The sequence below is a fragment of the Uloborus diversus genome, chromosome 10, assembly GCF_026930045.1.
Source record: "Uloborus diversus isolate 005 chromosome 10, Udiv.v.3.1, whole genome shotgun sequence".
NCBI lineage: Eukaryota > Metazoa > Arthropoda > Arachnida > Araneae > Uloboridae > Uloborus > Uloborus diversus.
The window spans coordinates 18761792-18782050 of NC_072740.1; the positions used below are offsets into that span (position 1 = coordinate 18761792).

At 33.7% G+C, this 20259-nt stretch overlaps 1 protein-coding gene across 1 annotated transcript in view; it reads left to right on the top strand.

Annotated features, from left to right (window-relative positions):
* Positions 1–20259, top strand: part of LOC129231350 (astakine-like) — a 43881-nt gene that overhangs the window by 12017 nt on the left and 11605 nt on the right. The window contains exon 3 of the mRNA XM_054865642.1: positions 5264–5336. Within this exon, the coding sequence (XP_054721617.1) occupies positions 5264–5336 (73 nt within the window). The remainder of the gene's footprint in view (positions 1–5263; positions 5337–20259) is intronic.

Consider the following 20259-nt stretch of genomic DNA (forward strand, 5'->3'; position numbering starts at 1 on the left):
ATCAGGAAGAGAATCCTCTTAGCTGGCGTAAAACCGCGTTTTTAAGACTTCAAGTTAAAAAAAAAAAAAATCCGGAGATCTTTTTCTGAAGTTCCCAAAGGAAGTTCAAGACTGAGCTCTTAGGATTTCATCAGCTCAAAAAAAAAAAAAAAAAAAAAAAAAAAAAAAAAAAACTGGGAGAACCATTGAACTACTTTGTTCCTCCATAAGGAGACATAAAAATCGTCAAAGTTTGATTTTTTTTTTAAAAATCATTTTAAAAACTACTCCGTTTTCCTCTGCTTAAAAGGACATTTGAATCTTGTTTCAACCTTCATTAGAACGAAAGATATAATTAGTTTTGTTGCATGCATATAACTAAAATTGCATTTAACTTTAAAACTTTAAACGCGTTTTTCTTCATGATGCAATTTGTCCCGATTTCTTGCATTCAAACTCTTATAAGTCAGGAACCGATAAAGTAATAAAATTTGGAGCATATCTTTTTCAAACAGTTTACTTTAATTTTCATTCGGCGAATTTAAAAAAAAAAACGTATACTGCAAAAAATATGATTTTTGCAAAAAAAAAAAAAAAAAAAAAACCCCTTCGAATTTACTGAAATTTTTCTTCAAATATTTTTTTCTTTTCATTGAATTAATATTTTCAAAATCGCCAAATAAAAATTAAAGCTTTGATATTTGTGCATAATGGTTTGAAAAAAAAAATTGAAAATTGACCAAGAATATTTTGAGTTATAGCACTTTAAAGCGACCCCATTTAAAAAAAATTAAATTTAAATAAAAAAACATTTTGTTTAATATTTATGTTATGATATTTCTTATTGAATAGATGGTGAATCAGTGCAAAAAATTTCAAAATTTTAAATTATTTAATAAAATATTTTTCAAAATGTGTCCCAAACCCCCTTAAGTCAATAAAAGCTAAGTCTGAAATTACGTTTTAAAAGACGTTTAAAAAAGGTTTAAACTTTGCAAAATATCTGGGAGCAAACCCCTTGCTCTAAGTTTGCCAAAGATGGTTTTAACTTGCGTCTTTAAGACATCAGTTTAAGATTTTTTATCCGGGACGTGCTTACCTTTACATTACCAAAAACAATCCAAACTTCTTCGTTTTTATTGCTATTAATTAGATTTTATTTTTAAAAAAATGTTATTGGGACAACTCTGGAAACTCCTCTCCGTTCCCCAAACCGTCGACAAAGCTCTACTATTTATATATTTAATTAGAAGCTAAACAGCTTCACATACATAGAGGACTGCCTGCCAAGCGCCTTGCATTCGGACACACACAGGAAAGATTTACAACACAAGAGAAGGAAATAACACCCAGGGCACCGGCGAGAATCGAACCCACGACCACCAGCTTAGAAGACGAAACTTCTACCGTAGACCCACAGAGACCCCTTACAAAACTCTACTAAAACGCCGTTTTTAAAACTACAATACTGAAACATTTACGCGAGAGAACATTGGAAGCCCCCCCCCCTCCCCCACAGTCACTCAAGATAGCCTAAAATCAACTTCAACTTTCTAAAAATTTGGCCCCTGCAATTATAAGCCCCACTCGCCGCCTCTGATTGGCTTAAAAAAGCGAACGTTTCTTGAAATTACATAACCTTCATCAAAAAAAGCCTTCATTTTTTTTCTCCTTCTAAATTTATCTTCTTTCATCAAACTTTAAGTAAGTTAATGAACATATTAACCAGCGATATCTGTATAGCTAAAACATATCGCTGACATAATTAAAAAGTTACAGAAGAACCTCGATTATCCGAGCTTCGATTAACCGAGGTTTCTGTTAACCGAGCCGATAATGAATTTTTTTTTCTTTTGTCTAAATACGTAAGCCCATAAATGGACGAGGTGTTTTATTTCTGTGCCTGTGCTGCCTGCTGCTCTTCCTCAAAAACTAATTTCTAAGAAACATAAGAAAGACCTATATTTAGAGCAGATGACAGATGCTAACTACACTATAGAAATTTTGTTGCTGAAAAAAATTGCGTGATTGGAGAGCTATTGCCAGAAATTTGGACTTTTGCGAAGAATGGTAACAGATTTAACAACAATTATGTACAATTAGTAAAATAATGAATTTTCAATTAAAAAATTAAATTATTTTCTGGAAATTTTGTGGTTTTTTTTTTTAAGGCATCTGTTTATATTTTAAATTCTCATTGTAAAAACATCGATTGACGTTTTAAAACTTACTAAGAGTTATTTTCCTGTATAAGTATTTTTCTTGTTTTTAAACTGTAAAGCATTATTTTTTCATGTTCGTTTTTATCCTTTAAAAATATTCTATTGTATTTTAACTAACACGTTTTAAAGCATTGCGATCCTGATATGTGTTTATACAAAGTTTCTACTAACCGAGATTCCCGATATCCGAGGCACCAGCGGTCCCAATCAGTTCGGATAACCGAGTTCTACTGTATTGCGATTATAATTCATTTATTTCGTTCAGACAGAAGAAGTAGGATGCGACGACTACAATCTCTTCCATAAAGAATAATGAATCGTCAATACCCACTCGAGTGCAAAATGAAAGGATTCGAGAAAATTTCATTGCTTCAGACTTGTAGATATAACATTGTTTTAAAAGAGGGTTAACTCGTATTTATGCATTTAAAGGTTTTTTTTTTTCTTTTTGAAAGCCTGCGCCCGATTTATAGAAGTATTGCAGTAAGTCACATAGGCATATCGCACCCCGTTGTAGAGAAAGAGAATATAATCTGACCTTGCCCTGATATGCATTTAGAGGAACCTTCACCATGAAATATTTTTCTTACTGCTTCTTTACATACACGTAACAATGCTCACATTTATCTGAACTCATTGACCGTTACATGCCTTGTTGCGAGCTTTATTTCCCACAAGTTCAGCAAATGTTTGTCTATGAAAAAAGTATTTCGTTATTTGTGATTGGTTAATATTTCTCTAGTGAGGAAGGAAGCATAATTCATCAATGGGTAGAACCCCCCCCCCCCCCCTAAAAAAAGAAAAATCGGAATAAAGCTTCAAATTAGTATTTTTAGTTCATTAAAGGCCTAAATGAATCTTTAACCAATCTTACGTCAAAAGAAAATTTTAATGTAACAATAAACGAGAAAAATGTCCTTACAAATAGTTAAGGTTTTATGAGCTTAACCTTAAAGAACTCGCACCATGAGCAAGATACTCACTCCAAGAAAAAGAAGTATAACTGATATTCTACGCCACACACACATAAGGAAAAGGTGTTATGCTCTCTAGTTTCTAGTTGTTACCATCTGTTGATGTCCACGGTGTTCCGCAATAAATAGTCAGTGGCTGATTGTCACGAGCGGGAGGTGGGAGGGGGTGCCAGTCAAAATAGTATGAATGTTTTTCCCATCGGCTGAGTTCTGGTGAGCCTTTTCTTTCGAATTTGAGAGTTTTTCTCATCAATCGAATACTTGCTTGATTTTCGAAAACTGGTTTGAATTTTGTTTTGTCAAATATTAAACCAAGTATGTATCTAAATGGCCTAAAATTAATGCATAAATCAATTACTATAGTGTTTGAATTAATTGGGACAAAGGTATTTTGCGGGGACTTTCAACATGCTTCTCAGCTAGCTCCCCTAAACAATTCTGTCTATCTTAATGCCATCAGGATGTAAGTTCTGACTGCTTGAAACTAGTCTAGATAAAAAGAGTTTCAGGCAAATTGGTTAGATGACAGATTGGTTAAACAGTTCTTTTTGATGCACTAAAACTAAAAACAATGAGTTTTCCACACCAGAACTTTTTAATTAAGGAATATGCACTCTAAAAAAATCGACGCACCGTTGTCAATGAAACGAAATTTTACACACGTGGGGACAACATTCAGAAATAAAGTGATTACAAAATGAAAGCAAAATGATCAATTATTACCGGGAAAACCCCAAATGAACAGAGGTTTTAGTACCCTGTTGAGCCACCTCAAACACGACTGTACGAGGCGAAACAGTCGACCACTGAGGCATAGCAGTCTCTTGCAATGTCCTACGTCATCCCGTACCACAGTTACTGTAAACGCACCACTAGTTCTATCAAACCCAGTCCAATTTACCGTCTCAACTGATCCCAGATATGCTCGATTTGTGACAAATCAGGGCATCGCGCAGCCAGAGCAGGTGATAATGGTGAAGAGGAAGTCCCCTGACACCTTTGCTGTGTGTGATCGACCATTGTCCTGTTAAAAAAGGGCTCCTGGGAGTTCCGCCATGAGTGACAACACATTTGACTGAAGCATGATACAAACGTACCGTAATGTCATGGTGCGGTGGATCAATATTAAAGGTGACCATGTTTCGTTTACGATAACACTCATAGCATCACTCCAAGTGTGAGTGCGGTGTGCCGCTGAAAAGCAAAGGCTTTATTAGGATATTCACACTGCCGTCTCCACTTGGAATAATGTCGAGTTCGACGGGATTGGACGGAAAGCGAATGGATCCAGTTCGTCTTTAGGGATGAATCCAAATAGAATTTGGGCAATGAGGACATTTTTTTACGCTTGTGGGAAAAAAAGCCATTGTACGCTCCCAAATAGTGCCTAGTATAGTAACTGTGGTACGAGACGAGACGACGCGACGTAGGACATATCATACGAGACTGCTTATGCCTCAATGCTTGAATGTATCCCTCGTGCATTCACGCAACAGGGTATTAAAACCTCCATTCATTTGGGATTTTTTCAGTTATAAATGATCATTTTGCTTTCATTTTGTAAAAACTTTCTCATATCAGTGTTGCCCACCCGTATGTAAAATTTCATTCTGACTACTTCTTCTTGGTGCGTCGATTTTATCGTTTGGAAGTGTTTTTCGCTGTTCTGGGAGAACATTGACGAATCTGCAAAATTAATTGAAAATTAATTATTGTCGTCACTGGGTCCAAACGTGGTCACCCCATACGGATAAACACTGTGTTTCAACTTTTAGCCACCAGGGCAGTAATACAACTATGTTTCATTGTATGAGGTTGTTTCATGTATATTTGGTTCTACTGTAAAATTACACATTTTGAAGTTGCGTCAGTGTTCTACCGGAACAGCTCTGTATAGTTTTTATTATATTTCGAGTACAAGTACAAAAGTTACTGATGAGTGGAATTTTTCTTGTTGCATAATCTAAGTTTTTTCTACTCGCCTATTTTTTTTCTGAAAACTCTACGAGTGTTATCATAAATTTCAAAAATATATGAATAACTAAACTTGCATTATTATTAAAAATAGTTATTCTTTTTTCTTTATAGGTTGCTCTTTGCTACATGCCACGAAAATGCACAACCTCAGATGATTGTGCACCTTACGAATGCTGTGTTCTAAGTAAGTGAATTAAAAAGTTAAAATTTTATTGTATTTATTCACTAAACTCTAACATTCTCGGTAAATGATAAGGTTTCATAACTAACTTTTGTTTTTGCGAAATTCCTAATCTACTTTACTAAAAAGGAAAAAAAAAAAGTGATAAATGACTAACAACTAATAATCTTTATAAATGCTTTGATAACTCAAGATTCTAACCAAGGGTTAGAACCATACGTTACTGTAATAAGGAATAACGTTATAATGAATACTCTTACAGTAACGTAATAATTCATTATTACCTTGCTGTAATAATATTTGTTTTAAATAAGCCGCAATTGGAAGAACAAGGTGAGAAATTTTTAATAAGCAGCAATTGAAAGAACAAGGTGAGAAATGCTCTTGATGATTTTAACTCATGCTCCCGTGTCGATGTCGAAATACAAGGTCCTAAAATTGCCGGACATTAAAGGAAAAAAAAATCGCCAACTTGAGCTAGGAATGAACAACTTTAACAGCCGCTCTAGCGTCGTTAATATTCGAAGATCGTGATATTCTGAATAACGTTCCAGAACCTTCCATTTCTCGCTAAATTTGGCGACTTTTCTTAAAATTCTCCCGTTCTTAAGACCTCATATTCAAATAGCGGGGAGGGAGGGGTACGAGGGCAAATGATTTAAGAGTCGTGAAACATGTTTCACTACTCTTTTAACTGCTATTTTTTTAAAAATAATATTACACTATTCGTTTGGTTCCGTGGTAAGTAGTTACGGTCTTTTAACATCATTATCTGCAAGAAGGCCTCATCAGTGGTTACCTTAAATGAGCGATGACTTACTAGAAAACGGCCTAGTTAAATCTTTATTTGGCTGTTTAGCGCTCTCAGCACTCGCTAACGCGAGAGCCAATCTTAAATTAAGTTTCGAATTATTTGCCATTTTTTTTCACTAATGCTACTGAACAGCAGAGTTCACTCTGGATTTAGTAAAACTCCTTTTTATAGTTATATTAATTTTGCAAATATAAAAGAATTTTAGTAATATTACGCTACAATGAAAAATAAAAATTAAATGAAAATCTTTGATATTTAATTATCTATTATGGATGTAATTTGCGACATTAAAACAGGTAAGAAATTTCGTTTTCTTTTTCAAGCCATCCTCGTTCTTTCTCGCAAAGTGCATTTTTGCAATGAAAGAAATATTTACAGAACTTTAACATTTTAGATATTTTTTTTTACATTTTGCATAAAAGAAATTCTGATCTCTAAATTTTTTGTCATTTCAATAATTTTAATAGAATGCAGCTACTAACTTCACGAAAAATTAAGAATAAAGCTAAAACTTGTTTTAATTGATTGGTGAAAGATGAAACTTATGCCAAAAAGGAAAGTAAACAAAAAGAAAATATTTCACTCACAACTGATATTTTTTTTAATATTGCTTTCTGTTTCGCAAAATATGCATTTGATTAATTTGTGGGTCAGAAAGTGACGCATGATTTATATAATTCTCATGTATATTTTCATATTTATGCAGAACGCATTTCATATTCAATTATATACTTTTTAGAATACTTTATTGTAATAGCCATTGCGTTACTACGATAGTGGATGGGAAAATTTAAAGTATGTCGTTCTTGTTTAAATATGAGTCTATGATGGTTAAAATTTAAATTTTTCATTTATGTTTACTTCGTTATATTGATAATTAAGACATTATTTTTTGAATCTAATAAGATTATATGACTAATAACATACGGATATGACACAACGTATTGAAAATTTTAGTTAATCTTGTTATTCCCTACGTTCTTTCTTATATATCTGCTCAATTTAAAGAAAAAAAGAGCGTTGACTTAGAAAATAAACTTTTAATTTCTCCTTTGATCAATGTTAATATATTTGGTGAACTACTGTTCTCAAAATAATAGCTTTAGTGTGTCAAGATACATAAAGTAAAGCGATTTTCATCGGGAAATTTCCTCTGAGTCAGTCTCTTTCGGTCACGTGACGAAACCAATAATAGGGCTTTCTATATAGGAGGTGGTGCTTTTACGCAATGTGAATTTTAAAATAATAAATCCTGACTTGTAATTGATTACAATATTTTGTTCCAATAACTGCTTTTTATTTCGGAAACAATTGGTTTTTCCGCATATGATAAAATAAGAATAATAAAGTAAGAAAAATGTTCTTTATAACATATTTTAAAACTTTAGTTCTGGAAACATGTTCCGGAGGTCCCTGAAAGTGGGGACAACAACCCGGCAATCGGACACTAGAGATAGAAAATTAAAGTCTGCTGCAATAATTGCAATATTTAGTCCCTGCTTATCACATACGAATTTATCACTTGGAAATGATATTATATGTTGTTCCTACTCTTAAATAATTTGAGTATTTCATGAAAAAACGTGTTCGTTCAAAGGTTTTAATTCGAGCAATCAATGGGAAAACTAGTAATATAGGATACTGTTGCAGTCTTACAATTATAAGAGAGTCTTAATTTGTGTATTCCTTTTTGATTCTGGATTATTTAGGCATATTCGGCATAAGCAGCAATATCTCAAAATGTTCTCAAATCCCGTTAGTGTGGATTGTTTGGGAGGGAATATTTCTTCGAAATACGTATCATACGAAGGCTACTTTATTTAAAATTGAACAAAAAAAATCAGATTCAAGTTTGAAAAACAAAATTATTTAAAAAAAAGTATTTCAGAAAATGAAAATGGGGTATTGGAAAACCGTAAATAAAATTTATAGTATTGATTACGCATCTTCATATCAAACTAAACGAAGGAAAGGAACGTATACATTTAATTCTACTCCCGACAGCACCTAAATATTCTTTCAAAATCAGTAAACATTTTGAAACATTTATCCTAGAATTAATAAAACTTCTCGTATCGTCTTTGGATTTGCCACATCGATTAAAAGTTTCTTTTAAGAAATCAATATCTGATTAACTGATTTAAATACGGAATGTAATTTTTGATATGTACATTTCAAACTTCATACAATTTCCCCCAGTAAAATTTTGCAGCTGACTATAAATTCCAATAGAAAGAAATTTGAAATCCTGCAAAAGAACTGTTTGTAGTAGTGGGAACTATGGGTAACAGAGTATTGATCAATCATGTTTGACTATCGGGTTTCATCGATAGGTTTTCTTTACTCTAGTTATCAGTATCGAATTGGAAATCATGGATTAATTTAGTTGGTTCATTCCACGTCAAATCGGCCAAATTAATAGTCGGCCGTGCCGTCATGTCTCAGATTTTGTCCATTATTTTTTTACGAACAGATAAATATCGATAATCATATCTCCGGAGTACCAACTAATATCTGCATAAATGATTTTTGTAGTATGATTATATCATTATCTTGCTATGCTCGAAATATTAGAAGGGTGTTTTTTGTTATTTTGAAGTAAAAAAATAAGTTTGTTTTGGCGAAAATGTACTTCAAATACAAGTTTTCTATAACTTTAAAGCGCTTTTGAGTTTAAAAAAGCTCAGAAACTTTTCAGAAAAATTAATACTGGAATGGCAAACAATAAAAATTGATTTGTATCAATCGTAAATCGTTAAAACATAGTTCACTTTGGACAAGAATTGCGCAAAAACCTACGTTCTTTCGTTTCAGACTTGACTTGAAAAAAATCTTTTGATTGAAAATACAGTGAAACTTCACGACAAGCGGATAACTCGATAACCCCCGTAACTCGACATTTATTTTTCTTACGGTTGGCCCAATGCTAATTTCAATGGGCGAAAGCCTAGCTAACTTGACACGGATTTGCAAGAACCCCTTGAAGTCGACATCCAATTGCTATTGTCTAGTCCATTTTTTTTTCATCCCTTTTCAAAAATTATGGATTTATTCCTCACGAGGTATTCAAATGATATTGGTAATTTTAATTATGTACTTTTCATTTTTTTTTTTTTTTTGAAAAGAAAATTCTTGGAACTAATTTTTATAATGTGAATGTTAAGCATTAGTAGGGGAGTGATACAGAAACTCTTAAGGAGTTAAAATTATGGAACCTCAGTAAGTTGACATCCGCTTAAGTCGACACGTTTTCATGTCCCCTTGGGTGTCGAGTTATCGAGGTTCCATTGTATACTAAATATTAATAATAATAAGAAGAATAGTTTTAAAAACAATTCTAATATCCTTGTTTTGCCTTTTTTTCAACATTAAAAAACAAAAATAATAATAATAATAAATAATAATTACTATTGAAAAGGTTTCATAACATGAACTTGTTTGTATTACTTAACACCGTGACCTCCACTCTTACATTATACTCATGCAGTCCAACTCCAGATTTCTCTGAGGAAGATTATTTTTACTGATTGAAGCATATTTTAAAATATCTTAAGTTCTGATTTTCTCATCGTTTGATACAAAACAAATGTGTTCCATCAACAATCTTCTTAAAGAGCTCAAACAAAAGATATTGAAGGAAACTTTAAGTTATTCTGCAAAAAAGAAAAAACGTGGAAGATAACTTTTAACTGAATTAAGAAATAGAGTTTTTTTTTAAAATACAGTCGGCATAAGCAAGCCTTTTATTTAACATTTTATAATCGTCGAAAGCTGTGTCGATTCACTTTCAAAGCGCAAGAAAAATAATACGTACTATGTGTGAAAAATGTGTGTGCAACAAACTGTGTTGTTTGCTTCATTTAAATAATGTAAACAATTGCTTGTACTCGTACCAAGTATAAAATTATGCAAATCCAACCGAAAAGAATTTTCTTCAATCAAAGTAGTCAAAAAGAAAAAAAAATCAGTTTTTTAGACAGTGAATGTGAACCAGTTCATTTAGGTAACAACGAAACCATTGCAAAACTAAATGAAAATCTCTGAACTAATAATGATTTCGCCATTATAGTTTAAAAACGACCTGCTTTTGTACCTGATACTAGAGCACAAGCAGTTGCTTATAATTTCTTTCATAATGCAAGCAACAATATTTAGGTCATAGTACACATTATTCTTCTAATGCTTTTGAAAGTAGATCGACGCATAGATTTCGTCGATTATAAAACATTAAATGGAAAGCATACTTTTGCCGACTGCATTTATTCTCAAATTTACTCTATCTTAATTCAGTTAAAAATTACTTTATTTTTTTTTTCTGATTGCAGAACGAATTAAAAGTTTCCTTCAATTCCTTCTGTTTGCGATGATGAAGGAGCATTTTTAAAAAGATGGCAGATGAAACATATTTCCTTTGTATCAAAAGAGGAAAAAAATCAGGACTTCTGTTAATTTTAAAATAGGTTTCAAAAATATTTTTGAATGTACTTCAATCAGCAAAAAAATTCTTACTCGGAGAAATCTAGAGTTAAGACTACATTGGTAATGTAAGAGTAGAGGGTCATTGTCAGCTGTTGCGCATAACACTGACTTTAGATGAGGAGTGGCACCACTCTACTATTCACAGAGTACTTTCTATTGTTTACACTGAAGGAGAAAAGTACTAGCATAAAATTGATACCTCATGCAGTTTAATTGATTGAAAAATAGAGAAATCAGAGAGATTTTTCTACATTCATACCAAAAATGTGTCTCCGAAAAGTGATCAAAAATCGAATTTTTGAGAAACTCTCCGTAGCTTAATTTTCATTCAAAATTAAAAAAAAATCATTTGAGCTTCTCTCATAGATATCTATTCGTAAAACAATAATGGACAAAATATGAGAACTGACGACACATGGCATTAGGCGATTTGACGTGAAATGAGCCAGTTGAAATTCTTCAGTGTTTCCCTTTTTAAATGACGTTTTCTACCTTATTTTTTTAAGCTTATTTATTAAGGCACCTTGTCAGTTTGGTTGCCACGGTCTCTCATTTCATAAAACTTTTAAAACTCATTCTGCTCTGATTGCAAGTCTGGATTGAAAAATTTGTAACGAATCAATTGTTATATTTGGAGAAAGGAAAAATAAATTTATTACAGAATCCTAAAGCCACTTTCATGTTTTGTTGCTTTTTTTTTTTTTTTTTTTTTTGAACTCTTACTCCTGTTTCGTTTTAGCTGGCTTTAAAAGTTTGTGTTATCATACATGCACTCCTAACATCTTGCTTCCAATGACGTGGTATAGCTCTTTAGTCGTGACGTTGATGTAGCTTTTTATGTATGCATCTTTACAATAATTTTAGTTTATAATCGTCCAAGTAGAGAGCCACTTGTAATGATTCGCTTGATAAGAACTATAATTATAGGGGAAGTTGCTGTACCCCCAGACGGTTGTACCTACGGACGTTGGTCGGGAAATTCCGGGTATTGTCGCAAAAAAATCGAATGTGGGGTTCAAAGTGTGTCTCAGCCCTCTCCAGTATCTCAGGAGGTTTCAACGTCATCAAACAAACATGTAAAATTCTATCGCAAATTTTCGGTTTTAGTAGGATCTAAGTAAAAAAAGAAACATGCACATTTTTTTTTCGTACGTCGTCTATTGTATTATTTATTTTTGCTGTAGGTATCATGTTTCCCTACATTTTGAAGATGTTGTTTCTGATTTTTAATGTCGTGAAACTGTGGTTCTGTCGATGTGACTGGCTTGCAAAACTAAAACGGAGTGCCTTTGTACCCAAGGACGCATAACCATGGGTACCCCACGAACGGCAATTTTTAGTGTAATTGAGTCACATCTGAGTCTTCTTACAATGTGAAGTACCTCAAAATGGTATCTTGTCATAAACGTTCGAATTTTACTTTCAACAATGATGATGAACTTGAAGTAAGGCTTGAAGATATAGAGTTGAAGTAACCCCCACCTGTTGTAGGATCTACAGACCGTCAATCCCAACTGTTTTCATTTGAAGTTGACTTTTCTGGGGTTTTGTTGGGATAATCTAAATTTAGTTTTTTTGTAACGGGTTCATTTTGTGAAGGGTTTCAATTTTCATATAAATTGAAGTCATTATGTAGGTACATAGTGAGCCATACTAGTCATGTATCTAGATAATTTTTTGTTTAAATACATAATAGGCTCTCTTAAGAATATTTTTTTAAAAAAACAGTTCACTGATGTTAAAAGTTAAGGACAATTTTTAAATAAAACGGTGAAAACCTTAGGTATTCTGTTAATTTTCAAAGTTTGATTTCTGATGGATTTTTTTTGTTTAATGTTATTTTTAATGGATGTTTGAAGTATTTCAATATGAAATAGCTTATGAATATGTATTGAGTATAATTAAGTTCCTCAGACATATTTATATATTTTTTTTATATGTGAATGAGTACAAAGGTCCCTGTCCATGGGATGAACGGGGTATTGTACCCACGGAAAAAAACGGTGATTTTAAAGAAAAAATTTTTGCAGTTGAAAGCTTTCAGATTTTCACCTGACAAAAAGTGCCAAGTTAGATGATAAGTTGTAGAATCTGCCAGAAAATTTTACCGATCGATTATTCATTCACAGAGACCAGCAAAAGTTGAAAAGTAAATTTTGTCCGTGGGTACAGCAGCTTCCCCGACTATACCATTACCACTTTGTATACAGCAACTTCTTAAATCATTTTGAAAATGATGTTTAACCGTTCTTATATCTTTCTGTGAGTAGGCAATGAACATTGACGGTTTTAAAGGGGGGGGGGGGGCGTGTTTTTTCGTTTTTGTTTATAGAAATAGTTTTATCATTGTATAAAGTCATTTTAAATGACAGTAGGGATCAATGCTCCCTACATATGAATCGGCCTTTCTTTTGGATGAATTGAGACACAAAACTTTAAGCATTATGATCAAGACCGCACTCTCTCAGAATAACTAGGTATGAAAAATTTGTCTTCGCCAGTTTGCTAGCGAATGAAATCATTTTTCCTTTTATTATCCGTTTTCACAAGAAAGCACTTGACTCCTCCCTCATCACGTGGTATCCGATGATTCTATTTCGCTATTTGCGGCAGAAGGTATATTTGGATCATAGCATTTTGTTGTAAAAGCAGCGGTCTTTAAAATGCAAGAATAACTAAAATGACGACAGACAAGTAAAGCAAGTAAGTGACACTATTACTTTTTTGCACATTAAAATGCACACCCAGGAAGGTTGTCTCCTCTAGAAGCGCGAGGATTACGTACCGATCACCCCGCGTAAAATGGAACTCTGCGTTCGAGGAGGTGTGGCGAAGTGCCGTCTCCTGAAAAATGGACAATACACTAGCTTGTTTCCCTTTACCTCATCAGTTGCTAAGGGGTGAATGGAAACCTCCCATTTTTCGCAGCGAGGTTGATGTAGGTAGATAATATCACTGTACATAATCAGTTTAGTAGCTTAACAAGTTCTACACTACCAGTAATCAATCTGTTGTCGGTAGGTCGCATGCGACGCAATAAAATCTTCAAATGTAATTTGATATCATTTAAAAAGAAAAATTGTACAATAAAATAAAATTATGCGAAGCATTTTTGTGAAATACACACCAGAATTTAATCTTCCAAATAAATAACTACATTTTTCTTTCTTCTTATTTATTTTTCTCTATTTACCCCAAAGTACAATATTTTTGGAGCAAATGGAGACACTTTAATTGCACATCAAAAATAGCTTGGAGGTGAAACTCACACATGAATTACTTCAGTTACCTTCCACATGACAAGCAAAAGTAGTGGAAACGAGTTACTTCGCCTTTGTAGATCAGCTGGAGAGGAAAAGATAACACACATCCCAAAATTAAAAAAAAAAAAAATAAATAAAATAAATTTAAAAAAGAAAAAAAAAACAATTTTTTTCAGTGTTCTCTTCAAACAATGATGACGTTTATACAAGTGTTTGAAAACACGCGGAACTCTCAGAATCTCTTCTATATGTTACCTAGTCTTAACTCAAAAACAGTTTATTTTCAAAAATTTCCGGAAGTGCAGCAGTAGAGTTTGTTTCGTCATTTTACCTCATCTTTCTTTTTCGTTCATCTGACCCCACTAAAAATAGTATCTCAATTTATTTGAATTGCCGATTAGTAAGACTTTCAAGTACAGCTTGATGTATGCAATACATTTTCACAAAATATACAATAAGTCTCGACGTTATTTTAAAATGCCAGGAGACATGTATAAAAAACGGTCTATTAAATGAAAACATTTCGTCTTTTTTGGCACGCCATTACGTATCATGCTATTAGGGAAATAATTTATTATTCTTGAAAAAGCGCAAAGAAAACAAACATGCATATCCAGCGGCGTTGCTACGGGGGAGGGGGGTCCACCCCGGGTTTCACCCGTTTTGGGGTGAAACTCTCATACCCATTGAGGTAACAACCCACAATGGAATTGCAAGTTTTTGAAAAATATAAGCACTTAAACTCAGAAAAATTTCCAATACAATTTAAAATTTTGTTTATTCTATTAAACGCAGTTGCATCCCTAAACATTATGAAAGCTCATCTAGAATGGATTTTCAAGACTACAAATTCAAAAATTTTCGTGAGGAGAAATCATGGGACCACCCATATCGTGGAGTGAATATTATACTCAGGATTAGGTTCAAATTGCCTTACAACTAGTGGTGACTTTCTTTTAAACCAATAAACTAAACCCAATTATCTTTCCCTGTGTTTAAGATACGTTTGAAATAGTTAAACGGCCATCAACTTCATACACCTTCTTATTTTTTTGACCTTGCAATGGCCCTGTACATATGTCTAGGGTAAGTGACACAGAAAAGCGTCCATAGTAGTGTACATTAGCCTTTTGTTAGCTAACTTAAAATTCCTTTAAACCACAAATAAAGTTTGCTTCTAAAAGGTTTATGAGTTTCATGTTTACAAAGAACATTACAACTTTTTTTTTCGTTTAGGGGGGGGGGAGGTGACACCATAAATTATTGCTCCGGGTGTCACCAATGCAGGTATGCCACTGTGCATATCGTTTCTACAGTAATCTGGATATAGGAATTCTACTTTTGTTACAAGAATGACTCTGAACTAATTTTGTCTGCTTTAAACTTAAAAGCTGTTTAACACATCTGCTTTATAAATCTCACTTTCTTTTTCCCGGATTAACCACCTGGCGGCTTTCAATTCTTTTATAAAATGGAGCATACATTTTTATTCCAGGCATGAATCGATATGCGACTCCTAAATGCGAAGGTTACGGTCAAGCAGATGATGATTGTTTGATGGAAAATGAGCCCGAGAACAAAACTTTAATTTATCCAAATGGACCTGTAGACTATACAGGAATCTACAGGATAATGTGTCCTTGCGCCAAGTCATTACAGTGCGTCCGTGCAAAGTGTTCTTATTTTTAAAAGCTGTATACAACAAATGTGATGAATATTCTCAAATAAAAATGATCTCAAAACCACGCGGAGTTAATACATTCAGTCTTTCTCCCGGTTATTAAGCAAACATTCAGTTCGCGAGTGTCGTCATTTCTATGTCAATAGCTCATAACTCCAAGAGAATTTATCAAGATGTTCTTCTGGCGACCTTTTGGAATAAAGATGGTTTTTAAAAAATGTATCTCATAAATTTAAAGTATACACATTAAACTTCATTACTCAAAACAAAATATTGTCTTCTGAACAATCTATCTGACCATAATTTCAAATAGTTGGTAGTATACAACAGAAATCTGACTTCTATTAAATGACTTTTGAGGTGATGCTGAGAAGATTAAAAGCATGTATACTACTACTAATGTATGAATTAAAAAGGTTTTAAGAACTTATCTTTAGTGATTAAGAGCTAATCTGCCAGGAAGTAAATTGTCAGGTTGCCGAATTACATTCTTCCTACGTTGGGAAATGGAAGATACTTGCTGAAAAAAAAAATGATAAAAAGGTATCTAACATCAGTACACTCATGCGCAAAACTGAAAAAGTTAACAATTTTAGAAATATATATATATATTTAATTTTTGAAAGCTTTTCGTGGAAATTATCAAAACGAAGTTTGTTTCGATTGAAAGGAGGAACTTATGTGAATATTACCAATAAAACATTACAAGTCAAGCGAAAGGGTTTCGTAAAATTACTAGAATCACTGCGATGCCTTAGGAGATATACAAAATAACGCTATGAAGCATGGTATAAGATGCGATATCCAAGCTATTTTCCAGCAAAAAGAAAAAAAAATGAACAGAAGAATTCACATCGTTTACCTTTGAAGAAAAAAAGTCGGTAAGTTGTGTGTATAGAAGAGAGTGTTGAGTGCGGAGGAAGCAACTGATATTGCTCCCCACCCCTTGAAAAAAATAGTTTCTCGAAGCTCCTTCTCTGAGGCACTCATACAGCGATGAAAAAAGTTTCAGAAGATCGTACTAGAAAAATTAACAAATGACAGTTATGACATGCTTGCTGTTTAGCAAACAGAGATTGACCGATTAGCTGAAAACATTGCTCGGCCAATTTGTGAAGTAAAAGCGTATTTCAAGTGACGCCATTAACCATGGTCAGATATTTTATGAATAAACCTACTAGCTTGCCATGGTAAAAGATTCAAATCACTGAGATTCGTTCATCGGCAGTAGCGTTTGCACTGATACAGATACAGGGACCATTCTCTGGCATCACCATCGTTCTCTACAGGGATGTCCAATCTTCATGCTTCTAAGAATTTTGGACAACAATTAGTTTGGAAAATGAAGGGCGTAAGTTTTTATTCAAGTAAAAGCACACAAACAAAATGTTTATGTCGCTCCTGAGCCCTTGGGTCGTTGGATGCTGTTCAATATCTAGACTTCGTTGTTTATAAGTCACTCGCAAGTCTCGTCTTTAAGAGGTTAGCAAGAAGTTTTCTTGACACTCCTTTTTAGACAGTTTTCTATTTGTTGCTTCATGTTTAGAGCCGGGATCCTCTATATCGATGAATATCATACTTTTACATTGACCTCTTCCTCCCAGAGATTATTCGAAGACTTCAGGACTGTTTTCTATCTGGTTATAACAATGTATTCAATAAAATATTTTCTTAAATAAATTCCTATGTGTGTACGTTATTTTTCCGTGATGAAGTGATTCCGAAGTAATAAGAATTCCTGAGAATCCCATGATACACAATTTAATTTTTCTACAATGTAGAAATTTTCAAATAAAAACAAAGTCTTTGAAACATAAGGTCTTGCTTGTGCAGTACATTTTTTCCTGTATCTGGTGTTGCGATTCTTAACCAGGCATTCCTAGAAACCCAGGGCTCCATGAAGCATTGCTAATGGTTCTACAAGAAAGAGTCGCAAAAAAATAAAAATAATATATAACTGCCTTTTGAAAGAAATAAGGGTCATTCCATCTCAAATCAACATGGCAACTTAACCTAACCATCTCAGATTTTCAAAAATCTGTCAGATATCTTACTCTTTGATATTTTAAATTTATGTATACATATTTTTTAAAAAATCTATCAATCATAACTGATGAGTAAATATTTTTTTAATTCGTTAAAAAGCACCTTTTTCTTTTACTTGCCGGCAATGCTTTTAAAATGATATAATTCAAGTTCTGTGGGAATTACTAAGTTGTATAATAGCTCATAAGGACAATTGCATTCACCTTAATTTAATATTTAACTTAAATACATTTCTAGAAAAAGCAACTCACAAGATTTTAAATTTTAAAAATGCAAACATATTTGAGATAGCGTCTTTTTTTTGAAAATGTATGATTTTAATGCATTATAATAAATACATCCAAAAATTTTCAGAGTGGGACAATAAAGGGCTAAGCTGTTGCAACAAATAATGTAGTATAACTAAATACACAACTCCATAGTGGCAACCACTGGCCGTCATTGAACGCTCAAATCTTGCAGTAAACGGGCGAAAAAGTAGTCTATGAAAGTCAGGATGCAACGCTGCTTGCATCCTCGTAGGCGACGGGAAAAGTTATTTGATCGCAAGCGCTAAAACACGTGCATACACTCTTCGGACGCTTGCCCGTTTACTATTCAGGCCCTGGTTGTCCGTGGAACCGATTTCTCGTTGTGTATCTAGTTAGATCAATGACTTGCACATAACGATCGAGGCCAGCGACGTGAGCGTGAAATTGTTAGTCTTAACAGAGAATCATCAGTGAGTGAAATAACCACAGGAATCAATGTGGGACGTAAGATGGACGTATCTATTAGAACAGTGCGGCAAAACTTGACTTTTTGGCTATGGAAGCAGACCACTGATTCGAGTGCCTTTACAACCAGCATGACATAGCCTGTAGAGCCTCTCTTGGGCTCTTGACCATCTCCGTACCTAGACGACTAGAAAACAATGGCTTGGGCTGTTGAGTCACAATATCAGTTGATAATAGCTGATGGTAGGGTTCGAGAGTGGTGCAGCGCCCATGATGCCAAGTTGTAAACAAGGCATTGGGTAAACTGGTGTTGAATCCATAATGGAGTGGTCTGTTTTTACATGGTGAGAACTAGGTCCTCTGATCCAGACGCACCTATCACTTACTGAAAATGATTATGTCCGCTAATTCAAGATATCTTTCAGTCAGTGGCATAGCTAGAAAAAAGGAATCGAATGGAGAAATGGTTAGTTTCTAGGAGGTTCTTCTAATAGGAAACATTCTGCGTTTCGGTGGATATCCCCTAATCTCCCCACAGATACGCTATTGCTTTCTGCCCTTCATGGACTTCATCTACTCAAACAACGATGGCACTTTTATGGATTACAATGCGCCATGTCACCTGGCCACAACCGCTCGTAAGTGGCTTGAAGAAAATTCTGCACAGTTCCAGCGAATAATTTGGTCCCGTCCAATACGAATTCCCTCGACATTTAAAGGACATAATCCATAGTTCAGTTCGAACATAAAATCTGCACCGGCTTTCGTAATTATGAATGTTTTATAGCGGCAGAACGGCTCAATATTTTGGCGATGGACTTACAACTTGTTGAGTCCATGCCAGGTCTAGTCGTTGCACTTGACCAGGCAAGATGAGGACCGACACAACAGTAGGAGGCATCCATAACTTTCTTCTCCCTCAGTTTAAAGTGAATGTAATTGTTTTAAAATAAGCTATTATACACAACTCTGTAGCTTTCATAGAGATAGTGCAATAACATTTTTAAGTAATGCAGGCAAGTACTCGTAAAAAAAAAATATTTTAACGACTTTCAAAAATAAATTAATCATAAATTACGCATGAGAGATGCTTTTCTTAAATTAAAATTTCGAAAGAAAAAGATTTTCAAAATTTTTATGAATATCTCGGATGGTCAGGTATTTTTTTTTAGGTAATATGGCATGGAATGACCCATAATTTAAAATTAACTGGCGGCAACTAGTATGTCCGCAGACTGTATGTTGTAATTGTTTGGAAACAATTACGTATCGAAGATATAGTACGTATTCCTTCATAAATTATTACAATTTCAATTGTCGAATGACGAAGCAGGTAAGTCTCCAAAAGTCAGTTGATTTGAACTTAGTCACTAGGTAAATACTTCTGAACATTGAAATTACAGAAAGAAGGGAATGTAGTAGAGATACGAAAGGTTAGCTCTTATCAATTGTCAGTGAGAGGGGCTTCAGTGTTTTAACAGTTTGATCATGCCTAACTGAGACATCGAATTTTAGGAAAAGTCATTGTGGAATATTCATACAATGCTTCACGTTCAGTAACGTATGAGCTATGACTACTTGTCACAAAATGAGATGGCCAGAATACTTTTACACTGAAGGACATCAGTCGGTGCGTTCGCAGCAACTAATGATCCCAACAACTAATGATCGCAATACCGATATACCGAACACAAGTATTTCGAGCTTTTTTGCACTTTAGTACCAGTATTAGATGAGGCAAAATTTTCGGTATCAACTGCAAGTAATAGTTTTTGATGAAAAAGTTTTCATTATTACTCATTAGATATCTACTGTTATTTTAGATGTGCATTTTTTTTCCCGATGAAACAGTAAAAAAATCAATCTATTGATGTAAATATTTGGCTTTAAAAGCAATAACCAATGGAATATCAATAAATAAAAGTAC